The sequence below is a fragment of the Diachasma alloeum genome, unplaced genomic scaffold, assembly GCF_001412515.2.
Source record: "Diachasma alloeum isolate Michigan unplaced genomic scaffold, Dall2.0 Dall_scaffold_00540, whole genome shotgun sequence".
Taxonomy (NCBI): Eukaryota; Metazoa; Arthropoda; class Insecta; order Hymenoptera; family Braconidae; genus Diachasma; species Diachasma alloeum.
The window spans coordinates 472,341-493,603 of NW_021680672.1; the positions used below are offsets into that span (position 1 = coordinate 472,341).

Consider the following 21,263-nt stretch of genomic DNA (forward strand, 5'->3'; position numbering starts at 1 on the left):
TATATATATATATATATATATATATACGATATATATGGTTTGTGAAAGCGAATAGGTACTCTATAAATATGGGGGAAAAATAATACTTTGTGTCGTACTGGAGCAAGCTGAATACAAAGGACCTTTGAAAAACGAATCCTCAGTATTGAGGGAGCCAATACATAGAAAAATAATCTGCACCACGCCGACATCAGGAAAAAAAATTAATGAAATTCATATGAACAGTTGAAACTTGTATATTGTATGTTTTTTGCTGTGCTGATGAAAGAGAATTTATAACTTAGCTCACAATGCAATTATGCAGTCAACAGTTATTAACAATTTAATTATTTAAATTCATTTTAGATATAAACAACAATATTCTTTGAAATGTAACGAACAGTAATTTTTTATATATCCATAAAGAGTCATAAATTCGGATTGATTGGATACTATTTTTCCTACTTTGTCTTGAATCAAGCAATTTTTTTTTGGGGTGTAATTTTAATTTTTTTTCAAGGCATTTTTCATGGTCAGTAAAAAGGCTTGAATAAAAGAAAGAACAAAAAAGAAGTAAAACTCGGAGCCAGTCGGTGCTGACCTTATTTTTCCTCCGCACAATCTATTGGAACGATTCACCGAAAAAATCTCATTTCCGTTCAACCCTCTGTGCCAATGGGACGAGAATGAATGCCCAAGAAAAGATGTGCAAGTGAAAATCAAATAAAAGAATTCAGTCAAGAACCTACAGTGTGTCCCTCGAAAGGGTGACAACCACAATAATGAAATAAAAAGCAATTATATTATTATTCCTATTATTTTCATGTGACATTTTTCATCTACGACTGACAATCATTGTCAAGGATTAGCATTTTAATTTTTTTTCGTGATTTTATCGTATGGGAAAAAGGTAATTGTTATGATCGGAAATTTTCTACTCTGATATGGTAACTATCGATCAAGTTACATAGATATTATAGGGGAAAACTTGAAGAAATTGGAGAGAACCTCTCTCGCCACATGTAAAAATTCAATACAATTCATCAATGTACCGATATTATCATTCAAATAAACTCAGAATCTATTGAAATAAAATCAGAATCAGTAAGGAATAAAGAAAATTATTTTCCTTTTTCTTCAATTTGTTATCAGCAAAGAAATTTATTAAATTTGTTACATTACAAAATATTTCAGCCCACAAACTACAATGGAAAATTAAAAGATATGAATAACATGTCTTTGTAACTCGTATTTTCTGACACTTTTTTTTTAATGAACAAAATTTCAGAGGCTTCTACTCCGATAAACGCTTTTCATTCATTTTTTTTGCCCCACATTTATTTGTATTATCTATCAAGTTTAATTTTACATAATATTTTTAAGAATGTCGCGACTTTATTCGCAATACCCACTGGCCGGGACGTCTGAAAATTGGACTTTTCAGCATCTAACTGAATTTTTGTGATTTCATATAACTGGGTAATCGGTACACATCATTCATCCATTGTTTGAAAGTGAATACTAAATAACGAAATATACCTAGAGAAAAATTTCCAGATGAATTTCATGTGCTCTGTAAACTTTATTGTTTATGTATCAATGAGTCATTTAATTTGATCTGGAACACTTGAAGTCGTCAAAGATTGTAGTTTATTTTTATTTTATTTTTTGTTTTTTTTTTTTCAACTTTTTGCTTCTTTTTCATATCAATTGTTACTCATTTAATTGTAACACAGAGTATGTCAAACATTTGTAACTCTTTTTTTTCCGTCGGGGGTTACAAATCTATCCTCGCCGGACCAATTTGTGTCTTTTAACTCATTAAATACAACTGTATGTCTGGATGAGCATCTGAAAGCAAAAATGACACACCCGAATAATAGGTTAAAATTTTCAACGATAAAATAATTTTGAAAAGGAGGAGGGATTTCAATTGATTTTGTAGTAAAAAAAAAACACTCACGCTTGGATTTGAGCCTTTTAGACTTCTGGTTTGGCTAGAGGCGCTTCCTTCTTGTCATCAACGGTCGCCGAATCTTTTTTATCAGCAACGGGTTTCTCAGGCTCTTCAGCTTCTTTCTTTGGCGCCACCTTGGAAAATTATTAATTAAAATTATTAATCGGCAAAATCAATTGGGAAGCAATTATTCGATGGAATATTTATAATCGATCGATTGGGGACTCACTTCTTCTTTGCTCGCCTCATCGAAATTGCCAACTAGATCGGGAACCTCATCGTCATCCTCCATGGCAGTCTTGGCCACTGTACTTCCAGTGACCGTGCTTGCCAATCGTTTCAATTGAGTCAAACCCTCTGGCCCCAGTTGGCTCAAAATACCCGGCAACATTTCAGTTATCTGTTTGTTTTCACCATGGCCAGTAATGGCGAATGTGTTGGCCGAGAGACTTGCTTGAGCCTTTGGATTGTTGAAGTGGATCACAGTGCCATCGTCCTTGATCATATTGACCTCTTCGATACCAGGAATCGTATTGACAGACAACTTCTTTAGGCAGCTTTGCAATTTTTTGTCATCCGTTGCAGCAGTGGCATGAACAACCTTTTGTTAGAAATTATAAATAAATAAATATTTTTCAATTGTGTAAAATCAGTATGCTCTAAGAGGTATAAATAACATAGTAAGAGATTATTGACTATATGATGAATCGTGACCACTTGTATAGCCATATTAGGTGATGAATGTGTATCAGAAAGCCAGAGCGAATAAACCAAAACATATATCAAGACCATTTCAATGATAAGCACAACTAGCCTATATTGAGAAGATGGTTTAGTAAGCAAAGAAGATAATTATGATCCAGTTGAATAAGAATGACAATAAATAATAATATATACATATATATATATATTTCTTTAACAAAAGCCCTCTGGAGCAGCAGGGAATGACCATGACAAACGTGATAGCCAACATCTATCATTGAACGAATAACAAAGTCATAGAGCTTTTTCAGACGACAAAATAATAATTGTTAGGGTGAATGATAGATATTTCGAGTGGAATGCAAACACATGAAATACATAAAAATGTGGCAAATATTCTTCCACTTACCTTCTTCTTACGGCGGGGTGTACCTTTACCTCCAATTCGCACTTGTGCCTGTAACTTCTTCAACTTCTCGGGATTCATGATGTTTGGAAATTAATTTGTACTTTTCGTCGACAGTGAGTGACAATTATCAATTGTCGACGCTCCTTAAACTCGTTAGAATGATGTGAAACGAATGACCGGCAACAAAACACGTGCTCACTGGTAGCCAAGTGAGTTGAGAAAATGGAAGACCGCTTCGATGCCTTTACGTCACAATTCAACTTCCGTCAAGAAGTTAACTTGACTCACGAAAAAAAAAATCCCATGCCTTCCATGTAGATTATTGCATGAACAATGCAAACCCAACGTCACAATTAATCTCGAGATATTTTCTAGAATTTGATATTTTAGTTTACAACGTGTATTTCAATATTTACATGCTATCAATGTGCCTTCTCGAGGCATTAATTGACTTGAGATGTAGATGAGTGATTGGAGAAACGGACGCAACAGTGTCGCTTCGGTCGCTCCTCAGTTCTCCTTTTTTCCGGGGACTTTGGAAACAAAACAAAAAGTAACAAATTCATTAGATCTATTTACTTTCCATAATAAATATCCTCTTGTTGTTATTAAATATCTTTCAATGTTGTAATTTAATGATAGATGAAGTATTAATTTCAATGACATAAAATGGTGAAAAAACATGTACTATATTAAATGGCGAATTTACAAGTTTAATATAATTATTAAATTATTATATTACGCTTAAATATCATATATAGATATCACAATTGTTTATTTTCTTCTCCATCATCATTTAAAAAATGAAATAATTATCTAAGAGTAATTCTTAGTTAATGCTACTTTTCTGCATTTCTGTGGTGCTTCACTTTTTACATGACCAAATTCAAATCTCAGCCTCAACTCCCCAATTTTTGAAATTGGAAGAATATCGGGTATCCATTCGATCAAAAAAGGTGTAGGTTCTATTTGATCTGGACAAGTATTACCTGTAAAAATAAATAGGACTATTAAATATTATTTTAATAATAACAATAACAATAACAATAACAATAATAATTGAATTATTAGTGAATTGAATGGGCTCTCACCAACTTTAAGATATGTTTTCAACTCCAATGGTTTAATAAGGGCATTGTTGCCCGTTTTCTTGTATCGATCAATCTCTGATTCTTCTCGTTTATATAACTCGTATGTGCCATCACAATTTTGTAGAAAGCTTCTTGTTATTTCGAGTGGTATTACAGGTGTATCGAATATACTCTTGACATGAAGAATATTAGTAATTTGCCATGTATACTTGGTAAATGTCCCCAAGGGTACTCCATCTTTTCTGACAAAGGCTGTGGTAGAATTTGGCAGTCGTTTTTTCTTTCCACCACACGATATTCGCTCGCGAAGACAGTCGAAAAATATCTGTGGAACATGGAAGACCAGAGGTTCTGGTTTTCCATCAAACTGAAAATGCATTGTTTGATTAATCCTTTCAGTTATTGATCCTAGCCATTTGATGAATGACAAATTGGTATTTCCCTCGTCCATATTGTCGCATGAATTGTGATATTTTTTGATAATTGTCGCTTTAGTTTTTCCTTTTCTCGTTTCAATAGAATTTAAATTGTTGATACACAATTTAGGCAATGATACATGATCCCGCTTCCTCTTAGCTGAGTGTGGCTGAATATTGTTCATCATTTGCAATGTCATTTCTCTATCACAGTTGATTATATCAGTGTTGTTGTCGATAATTTTCACTCCACTGTCCAGCAATGAATTTCTTCCATCCAATATTTTTATTGAACCAGTATTCCACAATTTTATTGCCTGATTGTCATTGTTATCTTCCAAATAATCAACACTTGTTGTTAGATTATATTTAGCATTGGATTCATCCTCAACTATTGTTACCGTACTCGTATTCATCATTCTATTTTGATCAACAATATCGATATCATCAACGGGAGAAATAATGTTGTTACTATTGTCGAGGAATGCTGCCGCCGATTCACAGTCTACATCAATTCCCTCGACGATGCTATTGGGTAAAATTGTTGCATCGAGATTTATTGTGTCTATATCCAATCTATTGCCATCTAAACTCTGCACTGTCAAGGTATCGTCGCGGAATATCAGGAGATGAGTATCATCAGTTAGGTTTTCCAAATCTGTAATTTAAATTGATGAGAAAAATTGTATACAAAAAATATATTAATGATATTAATAAATCAATTAGTTATGACATATTATCATTTTTCTTTTTACCCATTCCAATAATCTTATCAGTTTCAAGTGGTTGAAACTGATAAGGTACACAGAGGCTCTTCTCAATTCTCAACTCCATCTCATCTAGATTAATATAATATCTAAACTCTTCTGATAATTTAGGATCACTAGCAAAGGCACAAATGCATGCGTAGAAATGAGCACAACGTCTCGCCTGTCCAGACTGTTCCTCGCCCTTTACCTCTATTACCTTAGGCCCTGCCTGGAAATAACAAGATGAAATAAATCCTATGCTATTACTGACTAATATGAAAAAAATTAAATTAGACTATATATTGTTATGTTATGTCTTACTTTGAAAGCAGTGCAACTACAAAAGTATCTGTGCTCTATCCTTTCCTTCATTTTAGTAGTGTAAAATGAAAAATGTAGATAACCGAGAGGATGTTTGGGTGATGCTTTGCACTTGACAGCCATGATAGTTTTGGAAACACGTTGAACAAGAGGCCCAGATGTTTCAGTCGCTAGTAGCCAAATTTCCTGCTTCGTCTCGTTGTTAACATTTAACGATGATAGAATTGAATTTCTCAGGGTGAGAGGTTGAGCCTCAGCGTAACACCTGAGGGCTGCCTGGATATGTTGACAAGTGGAAATACAGATATCGGACGAATTTTTTTCATGACATTTTAAAACACTTGTGTCAAAGCTCCTCTCACAACTGTCAACGAAACATAAAGCTGTGCTTTGCGAAATAAGAGTATTCATGTCATTGGACATTGCAGTGGCATTGATCAACGGCAGTTGAACGAAGCCTCGATAATCGGGACCTTTGTCACGTACTCGTACTGAAAAAACCTGAACTGTTGATCCAGTTATGAGTTTACAGGCTTCTGTTGACAATTTTCTTTTTTCTCCTGGCTCTTTGAAGACTGCATCGCAGTATTTGTTTTTACAACAGAGTCCTCGTGAACCATTGTAAGTGCCACATTTTGGACACTTTTTCACACCTCGTAGAGTTGCTTTCCCCAAATCAGCTAGGAGAGAACGAAGACGCTCCTCATTTGACATAGCAACTGTCAGGCAAATCGAAGCAATTATTATTATTATTGTTATCATCACTCACATGATACACGGCCAAGTTTATATCATCGGTAATAAATTTCTACATGCATAACAACTAACTCAGGGAAACGTTAGAAAATAGCATTTCATCTTTTTTTTTTTTTTTTCAATGAATAATAGAAGTTCTGAGGATATCCTGAGTTCTAGACTATGTGTAATGACATTAATAACCAAGTAAACACACACGTAAATATCTCACCTGTAACGTTGAATAAAACGATTTTCAATTGTTAATTGTAATGGACAAATAATGTCAAGAAAATACAGGCTTATCAAAATTTCACCAAGCTTAATGCTTATAGTTGATAGTAATGAATATCAATAATAAATATAAATAAACACAATTGCGATAAAATGATGGATGGGGGAGCTTGGTTTCTTTTTCCGCAGTAGTCCATTTCCACGGCAGCCCACGATCGGTCTACATGCTCTAGTGAGAATCACATGGAACAACTGCGTCCATTTCCAAAAAGTAGCCAATGAGTTCTACGATCGGTAAGTGTCGGTAGAGAGTAGAAGCTATTGTCATTCTACTTCGAGAGATGGCAGTATACACTCCATTAACGAGAACTAAGCCCCCCCCCCCTTCCGGGGCTGCGATTTCGATTACTCTTTGTTTGAAAATGTAACGTATTTTATGGCAATGCAATGATACATTAGCCGGTGAATTGTCATAAGTATTGAACTTGCGTGTAACAAAACCAAATTTTTGCTCTTTTTTATTAAAAAAAAAACAATGTCAAAGGTAAGGCGATATATATATTTTTTTTAAAATATATTTCTATATGGAATCATGAATGTTTTATATGTGAGGTTAGTATATTTTCATCAATTGACAATTTAATAAATTTTCAGGATATCAGATGTTATTTTACGAAATCTCCCAGAGGACAAACCTCGAAAAATGATGCCAAACCAAGAAATGTGAAAAAACGAGCAGTGATATCATCCGATGAGGAGGATGATATAAAAATTGCTGATTGCAAAAAAAATGAAAAATCTATCAAGAAGATGTTAATTAGGAAACAGATTCTCTCCGATTCAGAAGATGACAGTGCTGTAACGAGTAAGAAAAATTCTTCATCAAGTATTAAAAAGATAGACAAGGAGGAGGAGCGTGAAATAAAAAGAGTCGATATTAGTACTATGCTTGGAAAAACTCCAGTGAAAAGAGTCAATGTTCCTAAAAAAGAATCACTCCCAGATAATGAGAATAAGAAAAAGTCAGATTTACAATATAATGATGATGATGATGAAGATGTGGATTTTGAGGAATCTTTGAATAAATTGGACATTAAAGCAATCGAAGCAAATTATTATAAAGAAGGAATCCAGGAAAATAATACAAGTGGCAAGAGGAAGAAGGATCCTAATAGTGAGGATGATGATACAAGTACGAAAAAGCCCAAACTCCAAAAAAATGCTGCTGATGGTGGTGATGATCATCTTAAAGAGGAGAAAGCTCAAAATAGTAGAATGAAAAATGTTTCACCCAAAATAAGCCCCAATAATGCAACCAAAAGTCATGAGAGTAATTCATCCAAGAAACTCAAGTTTCATAATGTGAAGGCAGTAGGTTCGAAAATAACTAGTACTTCAAATATTGAAATAAATCGTGAGGAGAAAAAAATAAAGAAAAAGGCCGCCTCGGAAGAGGAAGAAGTGACTTTTTTGGAGGAACGAGCAATGAAGAAGAAGCAATCATCAGTATTGTATCAAGCTTATCTTGCAAGAGGTGGGGCAAGAAATCCTGGCTCAAAACCAATTCCAGAAGGAGCGCCAAATTGTTTGGCAGGTTTGAGTTTCGTGCTTACTGGTGTGTTTGAATCATTGGAAAGAGAAGAAGCTAGTGATTTAATAAAAAAGTATGGTGGACGTGTGACAGCGGGAATTTCCAAGAAAATTAATTACATCGTGGTGGGTGAAGAGGCCGGCCAATCCAAACTAGCAAAAGCAATAGCACTGAAAATTAAACAAATATCAGAGGATGAATTACTCGATCTAATTCGTAAAAAACCTCCTGGTAATTCTCGCGATATAATTCACAACAAAGAAAGAAAGAAAGATAAGTCACCAGAGTACAGTAAAGTTTCTCCAGAAAAATGTCCCTCTTCACCCAAATCCAAAAGTATTTCACCCAAGCAACCTCAAGAAGAATTGAAAATAATGGAAGATTCAAAATACTTTAGTAATGCAGAGGCCCTTGTTGAAAAGTATCGACCAACAACAATGAAGCAAATAATAGGCCAACACGGAGAGAGTAGTAATGCTAAAAAGTTGTACAATTGGTTATTAAATTGGCATAAGAATCGTTCTAGCAATGTTAAACATACAAAACCATCATTATACGCTAAAAATGATAACGGTGGTTATTACAAGGCTTGCCTTTTGTCAGGGCCACCAGGTGTTGGAAAAACAACAAGTGTACAAGTTGTTTGCAAGGAATTGGGCTTTGACTTATTGGAATTTAATGCTTCAGATACTCGAAGTAAAAAATTATTGAAAGACGAAGTATCTGGATTGCTTTCCAATACAACGATGAAGGGATATTTCACTGGTAATGCCGAGGAGAAACCTAGCTGCAAGCACGTTCTTCTCATGGACGAGGTCGATGGAATGGCGGGTAATGAGGATCGTGGTGGCCTTCAAGAATTAATTGCTCTGATTAAATCAACAGATATTCCAATTGTATGCATTTGCAATGACAGAAATAATCCAAAAATGAGAACTTTGGCCAATTATGTTTTTGACTTGCGATTTCAAAAGCCTAGAGTCGAGCAAATAAGAGGTGCCATGAAGTCTCTATGTTGCAAAGAAAATATTAAAATATCAAATGAGGATTTAAATCGACTGATTGAAGCCACAAATCAAGATATACGACAAGTGATCAATCATCTTGCCATGCTGATTGGAGATACAGATAGTATTATTAAGGAAAATCAATCTGACAAATCATCCAAGTTGAATAAAGATCTTAAGCTCGGACCTTGGGAAGTGGTAAGAAAGGTTTTCAACGCTGAAGACCACAAGAGCATGACAATTCACGATAAAAGTGATCTTTTTTTTCACGATTACAATATTGCTGGTCTATTTGTTCAAGAAAACTACTTATCTGTCATTCCAAAAGCACCAAACAACCAACTATTGGATATAGTAGCAGCAAGTGCAGACTCTTTGTCCCTAGGTGATCAAGTGGAAAAAGCAATTCGTTCACAAATGGCTTGGTCTCTTTTACCCATGCAGGCATGCTATTCTTCTGTTATACCTGGTACTCTAATGTCTGGCCGCATTGCAAGTCAAATTAATTTTCCAACTTGGCTTGGCAAAAATTCTAGGCGCAATAAATTTGACAGACTACTTCAAGAAATTACAGCTCATACGCGATTAGTTACGGGTGCTAGTAAAGAAGCTATCAATATGGATTATTTGAAATCTCTGAGGAATGCCATTACCATGCCACTAGTTGTTGAAGGCGCTGAGGGTGTTGAGCACTCATTGGAAATTATGAATCACTATCATCTATTGAGAGAGGATTTAGATTCAATAATTGAGATTTCTTTGTGGCCTGGAGATCATGATCCTATGCAGTCGATTGAATCTAAAGTTAAAGCTGCTTTTACACGGGCTTACAATAAGCATTCAGCACCAGTACCATTTGTTGTTAAAGCAATTGTATCTAAGAAAAAAGGCCAAGCTACTCAGGACGACGGATTTATTGATGATGATGAGGATAATGATAATGATGATGATGCCAATATCAATGAGGACTCTGATGCAGAAAACAATAGTCTCGATGTTGATAAAATGATCAAGGTAGAAATTTGTAATTTTATTTATTTATTTATTACTCTGTCTAATTAATGATATTCGTGCTCTGATTGATTATTATTTTAGGCTAAAAAACCAATTACAAGTAAGGCCATTGCGTCCACGAGCAAGAGTCAGATGAAACCAGCGAGTAAACGAGGCCGAGGACGTGGAAAATAAAGTATGTAAAATTTTACCCAACTTTACAGACAAAAGAGATATCATCAATAGTAAGTTGTTTCATTTTGTCTTACAATTGGTAAAAATTTCCTTTGCTATATTATATTTATCGAAAAGTTATTATATTGAATAAAAGTTGGATTTTTTTTTCTTCGAAATAATATTATCTCGATAGTTTTTCTATGTACTGTATCATTGTAAACTTTTAGTCTAGTGTTTTGCTGTGCAAACTGAAATGAGAAAGAAAAAAATCAGTGAATTACGTGGAAATTATATTTCAAATAAATTAATACATGTCTTGGATCAACTTACTCTTGTTACTTGTTGTCCAACCAATGTGTTCGCCATTCTTTTTATTCTCAGCCTCAAGCCACATTTGCAAAGGTCTGAAGTATTCCAAAAGCCCGCTAGCATCCATTTTCCTTTGGCCGGTCATTTTTTCCATAGCATCTTGCCACGGCACCGAAGATCCAAGCTCTAACATGGATCTAAGATATAAAATATAAGATGTATTAGTTGAAGTTTGAAGAGAATAGGTCGCATTAATAATTAATACCTGTTGTTGGCTAATAAATACCGGTATAAATTTCCAGCTTTGACATTTCCATAAATATTACACTCGCTCAATGATTTGGCCGTTATATTTGATGGATTATATTGTCCGGCATGAATGCAGAGCGCCTTGTGAAATTGAAACTGGATTACATGGCTGACAAAGTACCTAATGTACTCGACATTAGCAATTATGTGGTATTTTGCACCAGGGTCAAAATCTTGTTCACTTCGTGGAACAGGTGGAGTAATACCTTGGAATTCTTCAGCCAGATTCCACCATTGACAGTTGTAAGTGTCAGGAAGTATGTGCGATTGAAAGACACCCCATCGCCACTTGTCCATCATATAAGCAAAGGGAAGAAAGACTATTTTTTCAAGCCCAGTAATGTAAAGATGATTGAGGAGAGCATCTTTGTCAGTTGATGCATCCTGCTCAAGCAATCCAATTTTTTTAAAATGCTCTGGAGTTGATGCACTCAGTGCAATAGTGTCTCCCACTGCCTCGTGAAATCCTGGATTAGCTCCTTCCTTGTAAACGGTTGGTTGATTTTTGTATTGAAGGAAATACTGTACATGTCCCATTTCATGATGGGCAGTCAACAAATCTTCCATATTAATTCTTGTACATTGTTTTATTCGAAAATCTTTGCCATCGTAAAAGTCCCAAGCACTTGCATGACAAACCAATTCAACATTGTCGGGTTTTTCTAAGATGGAATTCTTCCAGAATTTATCGGGCATTGCGCTGAGATTAACAGAAGTAAAAAAATCCTCTGCTATGCGAAAAATACCGGTCGCATTCAATCCTATTGGATTATACATATAATGTGAATTGTTAAATGTAAATGGTATCGTCATCATTACCTAATAATAAAAAAAAAAAAAAAAAAAAAAAATATTTTAAATGCAGCCTTAGCAAATTCTTACCTTGTTCAACCATTGCATCACTAACATCTGGCAGTTGTTTACCTGGACAGGGAGTTGCCATATCCGCGATGTTTGCCCAACTTTGTGCCCACATATTACCAAAAAGATGTGCCGGAATTGGTTTATCCCTGGGGACTAAATCCTCTCCATATTTTAAACGTAGTGCGTGTCGAATATATGCATGAATTTCTAAATAGAGGGGTTTTAATTGTTGCCACAGGGCTTCAATATGTTCAGTGAAATCATCGGCCTCATAATCTTTCAACCAATATGCAGACATATCAGTATAATTATTCAATTTCGCTATTTCATTGCTCAGTTGAACGTATCGTATAAAGTAATTTTTCATTTTTTTTCCACTTGCGTCTCTCCATGCCTTCCACACATACTTTAGTTCATCAGGATTACGACTCTTTATTAATATTTCTGTCAAGTTGGGCTCTAATGCCAAATTACAGTTGAATGGATTTTCAAAGTCACATATTTTAGCTGTTGCATATATGTTTTCCATTCTACTGGTGATCTCACTGTACTCAGCATACTTGTCCTTGGACAGGGCCGATGCTCCAGGGCTCGAAAGTTTTTTAAATTGTCTTTTTATTTTTTTATCCTCAATAGTATGCCATGGAAAATCATTGATTTCCATGGTCATTTGTCTCACATAATTTGCAAACTGTGCCGAAACATTGAGTTGTTTCTCAAGATTGGCATCTGTTAAATTTGACGCATACTCCCAAGAGGCTAGGGTTAATTTATTATTCCACTGGCCATATTCACCATCAATTTTATTCAACAGTTGTGTTGCACGTGCCAATAATATCGAATTATTAGTATAAGTGGTGATGCTTACTTTATCCTGCACAGCGGCGGCGAGACCGTTTGAAATTATTCGAGAGGTCAAGGTCAAGATTATGAAAACAACCATTGAGAAGCTGCAATCATATAATATAATAGATAGTTAGTATTTTATTTGACGTAAGAAGACATTTCTAAAGAATCGAAAAGTGTAAACTAGCAAGTGCTGCTGTAACACATTAAAGGAATTATTTATATCTTCATCTCTTGATAATACTCACGAAAACGTCATTCTCTCCGTAAAATGCCTTCTCAAGACGCCAGCTACCAGAGCTCGACTGTTTTTATATTCACTATATGTCTTGATATATATACGTTCTATTGAAATTCTCCCACCCATTTTTTTTTTTTGTCAACCTCGATGACTTCTACGAACCGGTTTTTGAAAAACTTTGGCAGTTTTTTTTTTTTTTTTCACCTCCAAGCATTCAACCACGGGCCAATTGTTCAGAATATGATAATTTTTAAACAAACTTTACATATTATCATGTTTTCTTTTTTTTTTTTTTAAAAAAAAAAAAGCTCCATTTTTTATTTGAATTTTGTTATGATTCCCACTCATTCAACCCAACCAACAACTGGTCAATAATGCAATTCAAATGATACTTGTTAGATGGCGATATGAACAGATTTTAGAGAGCACCAACTCCCGCCAAAATAGGCGTTGTTAGGTGTTATAATTGTTGCTACGTGCTACGTTGTTGTGTGGTTATAATAAAGTCTTGATCTTTATCAATATATAAAATCATTTAGTGCTTTTTGAGTGTTGATAATAAATTATATTATAAAATAAATAATAATGAATGATTTTGATCAGCCCCAGATATTTTTCTCGGATAATTTCTCAACGGATGACACGCGAGAAGACCAGCTAAAACTCCAATCATTCAAGAAAAAATATAAAGAGTTCATAAGACAATTTCACGAGGGTAATTTCAATTACAAGTACCGAGATTCTCTCAAACGTAATTACAATCTCGGTCAGTATTGGTTGGCGATAAATCTTGAAGATTTGGCGGCTTTTGATGAGAGTTTAGCTGAGAAAATTTATAAACAACCAACCGAGTATTTGCCAGTATTTGAAGAGGCTGCCAAAGATGTTGCCGATGAATTGACTGCCCCGAGACCCAGCGGTGAGGAGAATGTTGAGGACATTCAAATTCTTTTGTCATCAGATGGGCATGCATCAGGACTTCGGGGTCTCAAGGTAAATAATAATAATAATAATAAAGACTATATTGACTATATAAGCTATTATATTAATGGAATTTTTATTTGATGGCAGCCCGATATTGTCTCAAAACTCATAAAAATCCCAGGAATAATTGTTGCTGCCTCAGGCATCAGATCAAAGGCAACGAAAATTGCAATTCAGTGCAGAGCATGCAGAACTATTCAAAACAACATTCCAATTAAGCCTGGATTAGAGGGATATGCTTTGCCTCGACAATGCTCAACGTAAGTTGTGTTGAATTGTAAAAATTGAAATTGAAATAATAATAATGCTATTTAATGGGTTAGGGAGCAAGCAGGGAGAGCAAAATGTCCTCTAGATCCCTTCTTCGTGATGCCCGATCAATGTCAATGCGTTGATTTTCAAGTTGTCAAACTTCAGGAACTTCCAGATCAAATTCCCCAAGGTGAAATGCCAAGACACTTGCAATTGTACTGTGATCGTTATCTCTGCGATCGTGTTGTACCAGGAAATCGAGTCCTCATTCTCGGTATATATTCGATAAAGAAAGTGTCAGGATCGGGGGGAAGACGGGCTGGAAAAGAGAAGGCATTTGTTGGGGTTCGTGCACCCTATATAAGGGTCATTGGTATATCTGTGGATGGTGATGATAATGGCAGCGGAACTCATCCACCATTGACCAATGAAGATGAGGATGCCTTCAGGCGTTTAGCAGCTCAACCAGATGTCTACGATAAGATAGCGAAAAGCATTGCTCCAAGTATATTTGGGGCTTTAGATATAAAAAAGGCCATTGCCTGTCTGCTATTTGGAGGCTCGAGAAAGAGAATGCCTGATGGTCTATGCAGAAGAGGTGATATAAATGTTCTTCTTTTGGGTGATCCAGGAACAGCAAAATCTCAACTTCTCAAGTTTGTTGAAAGAGTAGCACCAATTGGAATTTATACATCTGGAAAAGGTAGTTCAGCTGCTGGGCTTACTGCTTCTGTAATGCGTGATCCAGTCAGTCGTAATTATGTTATGGAGGGTGGAGCAATGGTGTTAGCTGATGGTGGAATTGTTTGTATCGATGAGTTTGATAAAATGAAAGAGGACGACAGAGTAGCTATTCATGAAGCAATGGAGCAACAAACCATTTCTATCGCTAAAGCTGGCATTACTACAACACTAAATACCAGATGTTCAGTATTAGCCGCTGCCAATTCAATTTTCGGAAGGTGGGACGACATAAAGGGAGAAGAGAATATTGATTTTATGCCTACTATTCTCTCTCGTTTTGATATGATTTTTATCGTTAAAGATGAACACGAACAAAATCGAGATATTACGTTGGCTAAACATGTTATGGGACTACATACTAATGCTGGACAATTGACTGAACAATTATCAGAAGGTGAATTGCCATTGAATGTTCTCAAGAAGTATATTCATTACTGTAGAACTCGATGTGGTCCACGATTAAATAAAGAAGCCGGGGAAAAATTGAAAAATCGTTACGTTATGATGCGCGCTGGGACCCATGCACATGAGAAAGATACTGAGAAAAGGATGTCAATTCCTATAACAGTTAGACAATTGGAAGCAGTCATTAGAATATCTGAATCCCTTGCTAAAATGCATTTGGAATCTTTTGCCACTCAAGTGCATGTTGATGAGGCCCTCAGACTCTTTCAAGTATCGACACTTGATGCTGCAATGACTGGTTCACTCGCTGGAGCTGAGGGATTCACATCTGAGGAGGATCACGAGATTCTTGCACGAATTGAGAAACAACTCAAACGCAGATTTGCCGTTGGTACTCAAGTTTCAGAACAAAATATCGTCAGTGATTTTCTCAAACAAAAATATCCAGAGAGATCTATTTACAAAGTCATCTACACTATGATTCGTCGAGGTGAGTTGCAACATCGGATGCAGAGAAAAATGCTCTACAGGATGATTTAAACAATTTATTATTATTATTATTTACTTTAATTTCATATCTCATTCTCTACTATATTTATCATTTTATTTTATTTTTATTTTTATTTTTTTTTAATTATTGCTTTTCTACGATTCATTGTAACTCATCCTTGAAGGGATATAACGGATGTTTCTCTACCCTGTAAATCAACAGGACATTATTAAATTTTCCATTAATACTAGCAATAAAAATAATATTTACCCTTTGAAAAATAAAAATGTAAAAATTCGTCCTTCAGCACCTCGATCTAGGGCATCCAAATCGCTCATTTCATCTGAATTCAACTCAAAATCATATATATTATTATTAAGGGCAATTCTTTGAGGTGAGGCACTCTTTGGAATTACAATAACATTTTGTTGCACCAAGTGCCTCAGTAAAATTTGTGCTGTTGTTTTATCGTGAGCCTTGGCAATTTTTTCAACAACAGGGTGTCCCAAAAGATCTGGGAATTTATCAGGATTGTAGTTGTATTTCGTTTGAAAATGAATTTTAGCACCTGGAGATGCTAGAGGACTGTACGCTGTTACGGCTATATTGCGACTAGTGCAAAACTTTCTTAGAGATTTTTGTTGATGGTATGCATGCAGTTCCACCTTTAAATTAACCATAACACATAACATTATTAGTATTTATTTACAATAAATGTAAATGTATAATTGAATGAAAAGTAGAGTTGTAAATATTGCCTGAAGATTGCAAGGTTTTATCTCTGCGTTATTCCATACTTGATCAATTTGATTTTCATTGAAATTACTCAGCCCAATTGATCTGACTTTGCCTTTCTTCACTTGTTGTTCCATTTCCTTTAAGGGAAAAGAAAACGAAAAACACGAGCTATATAATATCATTTCTATCATTTATTCACTTTGAATGAAATATATTTACCTTCCAAACAGAAATAGGATTAGTGTCAAAATCAAGTTGATATGAACCATCTTCGTGAAGTAGAGGTGCACAACCACTGGCATCACTGATAAAGGCAAAGGGCATGTGAATCAAGTACATATCGATATAATCCAATTTCAATTTCTCCAATGACCAATTGACATATTTTTCCACGTCTGATGCTCGATTTCCATAGTGAGGCAACTAAAAGATTACATTAATGATGAAAAAATTACTATTACTATTCGAGTATTAATGACTAAATAATAGTGCCGCTTTGGACCTTTGTTGTGATAAATAACTCTTCTCTGCTTCCTCCATTATTCAACCATATTTCTAGACTCTTCCCAATAACATCCTCATTGTTATAATTAAAGGCAGTGTCAATGTGTCGATAACCATTCTCCAGTGCAGTTGCAACTGCTCTTTCGATTTCTTCAGGTTTTGCCTTAAATTTATAAAGTACAGTACAGCTATTATCATTATTATCATTTAATATACTGCTATGATTAACAAATTTTACCTGCCACGTGCCAAGGCCCACTGTTGGCATTTCATATCCCGATGACAATTTCACAGATTTCATAGCTAATTACTCACTGATACAATTATCGATGCACACGCCGTAAATGTTTGATTTGACTGCAATTTCACTGTCTGAAATTACGAAATCACTTTATTTTTGGATTACCGGCTAACGTTATAGCATTAGGCATTACCTTGTATTTATACATCAATTACTCGCAGTGGGTTTTAATAATATAATATATTATATTATTTGCAACATGTTTAAGTGTGGTTAATGATTTATGCCAAATAAATTATTATGATCAAATGGTGAGATGAGGAATGCAATAAGATAAATGAGGCAAGTAGAATAATCAAAGCGGGCACAATATTTTAAACATTTTACAGTTCTAACCGTATTTTTTCTCTACGCAATAGATGTTTCTTTTGAAAACAAAATTAATAAAAAATAACAAACCAAAGAAAGCTGGATTTAGAAAAAGGGGTGTTCTTCGCACATATTACTGGGGAATATCACAGGGCGCTTACAGGCGGTGGATGATGAAAGAAATTCTAGCACTATATATATATATATATATATATATATAAACTGCAGTAGTGGAGAAGCGATCAATGTATGGATTTTGATAAAAATACAATGTACTCGTAGCAAACAATTTCAACAAATAATCTTTGTAGTGTCAAAAAAAAAAACCTGGCGAGCGCTCATATTTGTTTAATAAATGAGTATCGCATATAAAATCCAATTGACAATTGAATTTGTAAAGGTGGAGATTTGTTACAATTTAATATATAAATAGAACATATGATATTGGTTGATATATCACTTAATTTTGACCTTAAAGAATAAGAGATTGACTTATTGTCTTTGGTTTAATCCATTTCATATTAAGCAAGGTTATATGGTTAGGCTTAGAACGGCTTTTTTCTAGATGTAGTATATTTTTCTTCTCGTGTAATTAATTGATAAATCTTACAGCAACTGAAAACATAATTATTAATAAATAACGACTTGATGAAATATACAGTTTATTTACGGCCACTTTTTTTTAAAGAGTTGTGTATTATCGCAACTCTTAAATAATGAATAAAATTGCTAATTACAACCACGAATTGTGGGTAAATGATCGAAATGATGTTGATGTACAGAAGAGCTCTTTGGACGGTCGTGTTGATTGTTAATTCCAGCACCTTTGGAAGTAATAAGCTGTGGGAGAACCATGGTGTTGAATGTAGTAGCAGTAGTAGTAGTAGTAGTTGGATTCTGAAATGCGACAGTTGAAAATGAACAATCATTTCCATGATCCATGATATAGTTTCCTTTTGATAATACTTACCCTCGGTCTATTATCTCTATATTTTTTCAACTTGTCGAATTCTTGCATCTCACCATCTGGGAATTTAAAAGCGTAATTTTCAAAATAAACATGTAGCAATAATTGATCGCATGCCCATCGCTGCTCAGGGTCTTTATCGACACATTTCTTGAGTAAGTCAATGTGCATTGGAGTACTGGTGGTAAGGGGTAAAGTGGTTTCGAGGGGTGTTAATGTTTGAGGAGTGGGTAATATAACTCCAGCGAAAAATTCATTCTGCTGGAATATTGTCATGTGCCGAGGTAAAAGATCACCCAGTGTCCTTCTGATTAAGTATAATTGATCTACGTCAGACTTTCCCGGCCACAGAGCTTCCCCTCTGATTAATTCAGCGAAAACACAGCCAATTGCCCAAACATCAACTGGAGTACCATACTGAGTATCACCCACCTGAATATTATGATATTAAGTTGGTTTATTTCTTCTTTCCACCTATATATATATATATATATATATATAGTACCTATATATTGATCAATTTACCAATAATTCTGGTGCTCTGTACCATCTAGTTGCCACATATTCTGTATAATTTTCGCCAGGGCTCAACATCCGTGCAAAACCAAAATCACAAAGCTTCACTACACCGTCTGCAGTAATGAGAATGTTCTCAGGCTTGACGTCCCGATGAACACAGCCCAATCTATGACAATATGCCACTCCTTGAAGTATTTGCCAAGTTAACTGTCGTATTAGATGCTCTGGACAGCCGTGGGGATATTTTTCCATTTCATTGAGCAGAGTATGCTCGCAGTATTCAAATACTAGATGTAATTTTCTTTTCTTCCGAAATACTTCTAATAAATTAACGAGGTTTGGATGTTTTAAATTCTGAAATGACGAGTAGAAAAAAAATGTATAAAATTAATGGGAATTGGTTTGTAAATGAAAAAAATCATAAGCCATTTCTTTGAGATAAAGCATCCCTCCTGGACAGGTCGGCAACAGGCCAACATATTGAGCGGTATTACCATTCTGCCACTATTATTGACCAACGTCCACCACCACCATCACCCTCTTATTATTATGGCTCTGTATAGTATGTGAAAGTAATCACCTTCCGCATACTTTTTACGCATGCGCAAAATATGAAAATCTTCATAATCCAACAAAAAAATTATTTTACCTTTAATAAACGAATTTCTCGAAGAGCAATTTTCCGAATAAGTGGATCGTCTTCCGTCTGTTGAAATTTTTTAACCGCCACTAACTTTCCTGTCTGCCTATCACGACATTGGAAAACAACCCCATAGCTGCCCTCTCCAAGCCGTGCCAGTCTTTCGTATCTTTCCATCGTCTTGCTTGGTGCGCGAGACCTGAAAATCCAATGATTATTGCTATTTATTATTATTAGTATTAGTATAGTATTTTTTTTCTATTTATTGTTCTATTAAATTTTCAATGTTTGAGAGGGAATTCTGTTTTCTATTCGGGAATAAGGGGCGGGGAGGGGCGAATACCGACTTCTTATGCCTTCCTAGGCAGGGCAATGCAAACTGCTGTGTAAAGAGCATGTCACAGACTGACTATCCTTGTTCTCACCATTGACCAGGGGTCACAAGCCCCTTGAATTGATAAGGAGATACCTGGAGTGAACAAAAGTTGGCGCGCGCGCGGCGCCCCATCATCCAAATTCATGATTCACCGACTTTTCTTTCGTGAATTTAATGAAATCAGGCCAGTCATGTAAAAGTTACAACTACTACGTGATGAATAAATAAAGAAAAAAAAATTTTTTTTAATGGTTGAAAAAAAGTGGGAAAAATTTACTTTAAAACATACAGGTTACAGGTTTTTAAAAACTTACAGCATCTCGAGCATGAAATTCATGGCCCGATCTTTGAAATATACTCCTTACTCGGCAACATATCAAGTAACACTAATAAACTCGGTTATACACAGGCTACACGCAGTCTCTACATACTTACCATAACTGAACCATATATGATCGATAATAATGTGAAGGTACGACGAGTTGACATGACTATCAAGGTCCCACACAACGGTTTGGTTAATGTCAACGATCAATTAAATCATGCCTTAATATTGAAACTCATTCCACATTATAAAGTTTTTTCAATATTGCGAGTAAATAGCAAAGTATCTTGTATATCACCTCTACATCAGCAGCATATGTGAAATTGACAATGATGACAACAACAACAACAACACCAACAATGTGCTTATCGACAAATGGATAATGAAAAAATAACAGACCTTCTTGGCAGTAGCGGTAGAGTATTTCCAAAGAGCCAGAGTTTTCTATCTTGAAGCCATTTATCCATGCGAAGGCTTTTACTCCAATTAGTGATGAATGAATTCCGTAGTGTACAATAAAGAGACTGAATTCATACAAATACATCGAAACAATGAGGCATTATTCATGCGTAATATGAACAACATTATCCAAGACAGATAGTAGTTTTGCATCTATTTACAAATGGAAGTATTGCTATTTATTACACCAAGAGCTAAGGTACATCACTCAAATGGATCTCTTATCGTTGACTACATATATACCTGAGAAAACAACTACGTCATGCAAAATCAATAGTTGATGAAAAGAACCGAGTCCAGTTGTTTTATATATATGTAAG

At 35.1% G+C, this 21,263-nt stretch overlaps 7 protein-coding genes and 1 long non-coding RNA gene across 11 annotated transcripts in view; 3 read left to right on the top strand and 5 right to left on the bottom strand.

Moving 5' to 3' along the window:
• The window catches only part of LOC107043016, a 3,779-nt gene extending 2,666 nt beyond the window's left edge, over positions 1-1,113 (top strand). The window contains exon 3 of the long non-coding RNA XR_001461202.2: positions 500-1,113. This is a non-coding gene — a long non-coding RNA (uncharacterized LOC107043016). The remainder of the gene's footprint in view (positions 1-499) is intronic.
• A 7-nt stretch (positions 1,114-1,120) lies between these two features.
• On the bottom strand, positions 1,121-3,499 carry LOC107043015 (transcription factor BTF3 homolog 4). Its single transcript, XM_015264310.2, has 4 exons — positions 3,048-3,499; positions 2,166-2,537; positions 1,943-2,070; positions 1,121-1,830 (listed from the first exon to the last, which is right to left on the bottom strand). The coding sequence occupies exons 1-3, from the start codon at positions 3,123-3,125 to the stop codon at positions 1,960-1,962; spliced, it is 561 nt and encodes a 186-aa protein (XP_015119796.1). The 5' UTR covers positions 3,126-3,499; the 3' UTR covers positions 1,121-1,830; positions 1,943-1,959.
• Positions 3,500-3,654: 155 nt separating this feature from the next.
• Positions 3,655-6,824, bottom strand: LOC107042973 (uncharacterized protein C2orf42 homolog). The gene is made up of 5 exons (XM_015264251.1): positions 6,592-6,824; positions 5,625-6,343; positions 5,310-5,532; positions 4,139-5,212; positions 3,655-4,036 (listed from the first exon to the last, which is right to left on the bottom strand). The coding sequence occupies exons 2-5, from the start codon at positions 6,336-6,338 to the stop codon at positions 3,864-3,866; spliced, it is 2,184 nt and encodes a 727-aa protein (XP_015119737.1). The 5' UTR covers positions 6,339-6,343; positions 6,592-6,824; the 3' UTR covers positions 3,655-3,863.
• A 185-nt stretch (positions 6,825-7,009) lies between these two features.
• LOC107043006 (replication factor C subunit 1) lies at positions 7,010-10,680 on the top strand. Its single transcript, XM_015264295.2, has 3 exons — positions 7,010-7,137; positions 7,248-10,205; positions 10,287-10,680. Exons 1-3 carry the CDS (start codon positions 7,129-7,131, stop codon positions 10,377-10,379), a joined length of 3,060 nt encoding a protein of 1,019 aa, XP_015119781.1. The 5' UTR covers positions 7,010-7,128; the 3' UTR covers positions 10,380-10,680.
• Positions 10,209-13,016, bottom strand: LOC107043007 (angiotensin-converting enzyme). The gene is made up of 5 exons (XM_015264296.1): positions 12,938-13,016; positions 11,862-12,793; positions 10,957-11,740; positions 10,692-10,867; positions 10,209-10,609 (listed from the first exon to the last, which is right to left on the bottom strand). Exons 1-5 carry the CDS (start codon positions 12,946-12,948, stop codon positions 10,590-10,592), a joined length of 1,923 nt encoding a protein of 640 aa, XP_015119782.1. The 5' UTR covers positions 12,949-13,016; the 3' UTR covers positions 10,209-10,589.
• Positions 13,017-13,373: 357 nt separating this feature from the next.
• Positions 13,374-16,055, top strand: LOC107042987 (DNA replication licensing factor Mcm5). The gene is made up of 3 exons (XM_015264270.2): positions 13,374-13,923; positions 14,002-14,174; positions 14,238-16,055. Exons 1-3 carry the CDS (start codon positions 13,516-13,518, stop codon positions 15,853-15,855), a joined length of 2,199 nt encoding a protein of 732 aa, XP_015119756.1. The 5' UTR covers positions 13,374-13,515; the 3' UTR covers positions 15,856-16,055.
• LOC107042989 (1,5-anhydro-D-fructose reductase) lies at positions 15,948-18,218 on the bottom strand. Its single transcript, XM_015264275.1, has 7 exons — positions 17,482-18,218; positions 17,286-17,419; positions 17,046-17,210; positions 16,763-16,966; positions 16,564-16,680; positions 16,076-16,470; positions 15,948-16,013 (listed from the first exon to the last, which is right to left on the bottom strand). The coding sequence occupies exons 2-7, from the start codon at positions 17,346-17,348 to the stop codon at positions 15,968-15,970; spliced, it is 990 nt and encodes a 329-aa protein (XP_015119761.1). The 5' UTR covers positions 17,349-17,419; positions 17,482-18,218; the 3' UTR covers positions 15,948-15,967.
• Positions 18,219-18,302: 84 nt separating this feature from the next.
• On the bottom strand, positions 18,303-21,162 carry LOC107042988 (cyclin-dependent kinase-like 1). Of its 4 annotated transcripts, none has more exons than XM_015264271.1 (5): positions 20,884-21,162; positions 19,793-19,982; positions 19,150-19,497; positions 18,628-19,056; positions 18,303-18,554 (listed from the first exon to the last, which is right to left on the bottom strand). In XM_015264271.1, the coding sequence occupies exons 1-5, from the start codon at positions 20,949-20,951 to the stop codon at positions 18,387-18,389; spliced, it is 1,203 nt and encodes a 400-aa protein (XP_015119757.1). In that variant the 5' UTR covers positions 20,952-21,162; the 3' UTR covers positions 18,303-18,386. The 4 variants fall into 4 exon arrangements, with proteins under 4 accessions (XP_015119757.1, XP_015119760.1, XP_015119759.1 ...); XM_015264274.1 differs by having other exon boundaries at positions 21,130-21,159; XM_015264273.2 differs by lacking the exon at positions 20,884-21,162 and adding an exon at positions 20,595-20,847.
• Positions 21,163-21,263: the final 101 nt, after the last annotated feature.